The following is a 5,775-nucleotide window of genomic DNA, read 5'->3' as shown; positions in this document are numbered from 1 at the left end:
CACATGATAATAAAACAGACAGTAAAATCATAATATATAATATTTGTATATGAAGAAATTGTATAATCATGAATGCAGGCTACTTTATGAAAGGTTTCTGTTATAGGCTAAATATCTTAAAGTTAATTAAACAGCCAAATGTTAAAAATGTGTCTACTTTTAAGGCATTTTAATAATTCATTGATAAATAAGTGATTTCTTTGTTTTCGGCTAAAGTGATGAAGTTAATCATCTAATCTCGTCATCTCCGCAGCAGTGAATACGCCTTTATTCACGTTTCATGCAAATTACATAATCTGAAAGTAGTTTTCTATTAGTTTATATAAAAAATATTTCATTTACCATAACTATATATTTTTCATATCTGTGAGGCAAGTACACAGAGTTTTGCTTAATTTTGACACACTTAAGTTCAAAGAAACCAATACAGAATAGTGCACCCTGTTTACTTTCATTATTTTTTAAAATCATAAAGTTTTTTCATCATTGTGAGTGCATTTAAATAAAATTAGAGTCTTATAAAGTCTATATAGCTTATTTAGGTTTACTACAGTATATAGGTTTTGCATGATCTAACAATAACTGTGGCATACCCAATTTTTTTGACATACTGTACACTCAGATTCTGTTTTCTGGCTACGCTAGTGTTACACATGATAAAAAGATATAAGATAATATGAAACTTCTACATTTAATTTGAATCTAAATTTGTACTGTACTTTTAGTAGGCGACTATGCTTAAAAATTTGTTTAACATTGTTACTTGAATTTATCTGCTACTACAGTACATGCGGTGTGGCTCATTAATCCTTGATAGAAGGAACCAAATCTATAGTTATAGCGCCACCTAGTAGTAAAGCCAGAAAACTCTCACCCTAATGCTGTCGATATGGGAGACATGGTGGTAAAACCATTATTCTGTTTGAGTACCATCTGTATTTTTTCTTGCTGTCATATTACTATCCCACTAGTACTTATTGCAATCTCATTATAGTATTAGCATAAATAGTACTAGTAATAGCAGTAGTATTTGTGTAATCTTCCTTACCGTTATCAAGTTTTAGTTTTCAGTTCTGGTTTCTTTGTCCAGTGAATCTGAAACACCGGTTGCTGAAGACTGAGCGATTGAATCTATGGAGAAAAGTTACTATTATGAGCTATACTTCACATACAATATATAATACATTTTATTTTCCTATACATTTACTAAATTCAGATTAAAGAATTATTAAACATAGCTTTAATAATTTATTAATGAAAACACATTTATTAAATTCTATAGAATTTATCTATTAAACTTTAGAAAGGGATATGTTTGGACTGCAAATTAAATATTATTTTGGTGCTGAACCATTATCTACACAGCTATGACACTAACATGGCGGTGGAAGACAGGTGTGCATTGGGCTGTTACATGTGTGTCAGGCATAGCAGTAGAAACAGGATGGGTCCTTGCCAGGTTGATTTTAGTCCACCTGAGCCCAATTCAACTAATACAGTAGGGCAACAAGCTATGTGGTGCTAATAAGGAAAGATAGTGACATATATTTTTTGACTTATATAAAGATCAGATCACATTTTATGAGTGCAGAAAATCATGAAATTCCAAAAGGTTCACAGACTTTTTCTTTACTATACAATCAGTAATAGTCAGTTAGTGTAGCTCAAAGGTATGTGTACCTAATAAACTGACTACTGAGTGGATATTTTTTACAAACACAAACCTTTAGAAGAACCTTGTCCCTAATGGTGGGGTTGTTGACATCCTCATTGCTCTTAATCTTAAAGCTCAGAAATACCCTCTTAATAATGGGCACTACAAAAAGGTCAACAATGTTGATATTTAGCAATTGTTATAAAACAATTTTACATAAAGTGTATTTAAAATGTAAACTGAATATAAATATGTAACCTGGAACTCCAAAGACTTGCACCTCACAAAGAGAAAGAAACTGGTAAATTTTGGGAATGATGATGTTCACGTAACGACCCATCATATTGCAGGTGTAGCTTGCAGACACTCCAAGAGGAATGCTAGAAATAACAACACATCTGGATAGAGAGAGAGAGGAAGCGAGCATGATATAATGCTATATTAATATAATGCAAAGAGGTTGCCTCCCTGAGTTTACCATTTTCATATAAAAGATAAAGTGTGCAATAAAAATTATTCACCTGGGGTTATTGTTGCCATTGTTGACTAGAGATGTGCCAATGTGAATCTCTGCACCATTTATTCGCTCTGCACAGGCGTCGCCTCTGTTAGTAATGATTACAGTGCTAATATCGAACAATGCCAGCAAATCCACCCGCCACCATGCACCATAGTCTCCATTTGTGTGTGTACATGAACCAGAACCCATGTTAGATACTGTGCTGCCATCAATAGCCAAGTTGGCAGAATAACGGTTCATATATGTAGAAGATTGTACTGCTATGCCTTGTAAGGCCACATTTACTGGAAAAAAAAGAACACAGCACACCATTTATTCACGCTGTATGGGAGCCACCTCAGAGTTTCACTTTTTGAACTAAATTACTGAAATAAATAAACTTTTTAATGATATCTTAATTTATTGAGATGCACCTGTAAAAAAAAGTAAAAGTAAAAGTGGTTCAGGGAGCACAAGACATCATTTTCACTCCACACAGTCCAGACCTTAACCTCACTGAGAATCTTTGGGGTCTGCTGGAGTAAACTTTATGCAAGGCATCTGACTCTCCCATCACCAGTACAAAATCTTGGAGATTAATTAATGTGACTAGACAGAAATAAATGACATTGCACAAGCTTATCAAAACGAGTTTACAGCTGTAATCAAAGCAACCGTAATCATAAAATACAGGATTACCACTTAATTATATGTTCTATGTTTATGCTGATCATAGTGGATCTTAGTGTTAGGCCAATACAACCTCAGACTAACAACATATAACTTTTAAAATCGTGGCTTTATTTATTAAATAAAAACTATGCCAAAAAAAAAAATAATAATAATAATAATGTGGGCAATAAAAAGTACCCCTTACTGCTTCCACAGGATTTAACAGGGTAAGTTGCAGCCAGGTGCTGCTAATAATCAGCCTCTGCTTAATTGATCATGAGCAGGTGATCTTTACGAAAGGAGATTTGGCAGGTTGCTGGTCTGGAGCATTTAGGTGTGTGGTAAGAGGGAAAGACATAAGCATTGGTCTTAGAGAAGTGTCATGAAGTAGTTCGTAATTAGGTTTATACAATCCACCCAAAACACATCTGGAAAACATTATTTTTGAATGCTAGAAAGTTATTAATAAATTATGTTGGCATAATAATGGAAGAATTACACCAACACAATGTTGAAAAAAACTACTTTAAAACAACAGTATGTTGCAGTATGTACAACCTCTCATTGGGACAAATGGCTATAGGACAGACCCGTGCTGTGAGATTAAAAAGTCCGAGAAATCCTTTACATCGATTCATCAAAAAACAAGATTTGTTTAAAGTGTGTCTAAAGGTAACCAGCAAGCTTGGCCATCCTCTCTTCAAGTATTCTCAACAAGATTTCGCGCCAAAAACCTTCAAAAGAAGTTCCAGAGTGCCGGCATTGGTAACCAGGCCATACCAAAGGGCCTTCCCAAAAGATGTCATCTCAACAACCGAACACCAACCAATCAGCAACAGCGTAATTCCCAACAGAACCAACAGATGAGAACGAAACGCGACGCAAGTGAACAAACAAAGCTTTGTACCCTGCTGAAAATTAGTGCTTGATTTATAACTAAACAGTAATAATAAACACAAGGCTCTGCTCTTGTGACTTTCTCAGGTCTAGTAACAATACTAGAAGAACTCCATTAAGTTGTGTGTGCGTGTGTGTGTGTGTGCGTGTGTGTGTGTGTGTGTGTGTGTGTGTGATTATGTAGCGTAGTTTCACGTATCATAAAGAAGTCACATAAATGTTTGCTTCTTTATTAAGAACTGTTGTCTTGGTCATGTATTTTAAAGTTTAAACATTTGCCCAGATCTTACGTTACACCTTGCTAAAAAATTGGTTTAAATAGCTGATTTTGTATTATCATCTTCAGACACGGGATAAACAGAATTGGTAAATTACACTAAATTGTGCTAAACGCTGGACGGATGGATTATTAAGTGTATAAATGTATAACTGTATAAATTTTGTTTAGTTTAATAAAATTAACACGAATCGTTAAAAGATTTGATTCACCCCTGACCCAGTTTAAAACTCTACAGGTAACCATGGACAATTAACTTTTTAACTTAAATTATCCTTTTCCAGTCACACCTTTTCCACTCACAGTATAATTTGCTATCTCAAATCCCAAACTGGGTTTAAACATGATGACGATGATCACTGTACTCAAACGGTCACCAGATCTCTCCGGCATGCTTCCAGCACCATGTTAAATTTATATAATTAAGAATGAAAGAAAAGTCACTCTTTTCTACAAAGCAGTAACACAGGGTATTTAATATCAAATATTAAAAATTTTGAAAATTTGCTTCTTTTTTAAATATTTATGAATTTAAAAACCTGCCGTTTGTTTAATTAAGAAAAAATGTTAGAATTTTCTTTTCTTTTCTTTTTTTTTTTTTACTACAGTATATTCATACCTTGCTGATGGGTCAGTATCCACTGTGATGAGAAAATGCATAACCCTGTGCAAAAAAAAAAAAAAAAGCATATGATTATTCCCTGCTTGGGGAAAGATGTATTAGACACTTTTTTTTTTACCTATTTGTTTACCTATATTTAAAAATGTTGTAACAATTTACTATATGCAGAACATCTTTGGTTACCTAAACAAAGAAACACAAGGTTCTGAGAATTCGTCATTTTCTATTTGAATAGAAAGAAGAACTTTAGACAATTTACAGCAACACAAGAACAAATAGATAAACGAGAAAGCAACGTAGCATTCACTTCTCAAGTCTCCTATTTTTACTGTGCCCACCAAATTATATGAAGCACCTCATACCAAAACCACTGTATTAAGGCACAGTACAAAGAGATTTCTTACCTTGTTTGACATAAATTAAAAACAGTCAACTCTCTGACCTTCCATCTGTCAACTATCATCTGTCTACTTGGTGCTTCTTACCATACATTTATTTAAAAGTCAAATGCACTTTGTGTTTTGCGAAGGCATTTGCATCAGATGACCATTTCAAGTAATAAAAACAAAAAGCTTAAATTTAAGTTCTTTTTATAACTAATTCATAATTCAGTTTATGTCAGTATCAAGAAAACTGTTGTACAAGTGTGTTGCACAAAAAAATAAATGTTCAAATGTTGTGGCTAAAACTGATGTAATTAACCACCTAGTATTTATTTTGGTGAGTAAGCCACAGGATCAGTAGTGGGACAAAACACTAATCACTTCTACATTCAATCTTTTTAAATGTGTTTAATATTTTAAGGGAAATTGTTTCTTGAAATTACTAGTGGACAACAGGAAAATATTTATTAATAATATTCAATAGGACAATATTCATTAATAATAGCATGTTATATCTATGTGCTAATGATAACTAATTGCAAAGGAATAAGTTTAATATTATCATTAATTTTTATGTTTAGTTTTTTTTGTAATTGTACAAATGTTAAATGACATTGGGTAGATGTTGCTATTTAAATAAAACAGTAGTAGTAGTAGTTTATACATTTTATACTTTTTTTTTTTTTTACTGTTAAAGCATCTATAATGTAATGATTTTTTTTCAGTTGTTGTAACATTGTAAAACATGGCTTAAATACAGTTTCAGGGTGT

The 5,775-nt window shown here is 32.8% G+C and overlaps 1 protein-coding gene across 1 annotated transcript; it reads right to left on the bottom strand.

Annotated features, from left to right (window-relative positions):
• Positions 1-1,053: 1,053 nt before the first annotated feature.
• LOC128508418 (fucolectin-like) lies at positions 1,054-4,841 on the bottom strand. Its single transcript, XM_053479759.1, has 6 exons — positions 4,805-4,841; positions 4,619-4,663; positions 2,176-2,458; positions 1,913-2,052; positions 1,725-1,816; positions 1,054-1,131 (listed from the first exon to the last, which is right to left on the bottom strand). The coding sequence occupies exons 1-6, from the start codon at positions 4,839-4,841 to the stop codon at positions 1,054-1,056; spliced, it is 675 nt and encodes a 224-aa protein (XP_053335734.1).
• Positions 4,842-5,775: the final 934 nt, after the last annotated feature.

This window comes from Clarias gariepinus, chromosome 20 (assembly GCF_024256425.1).
Source record: "Clarias gariepinus isolate MV-2021 ecotype Netherlands chromosome 20, CGAR_prim_01v2, whole genome shotgun sequence".
NCBI lineage: Eukaryota > Metazoa > Chordata > Actinopteri > Siluriformes > Clariidae > Clarias > Clarias gariepinus.
Note: the sequence above shows the minus strand (reverse complement) of the source record. Positions and strands in the feature narration are given on the sequence as shown.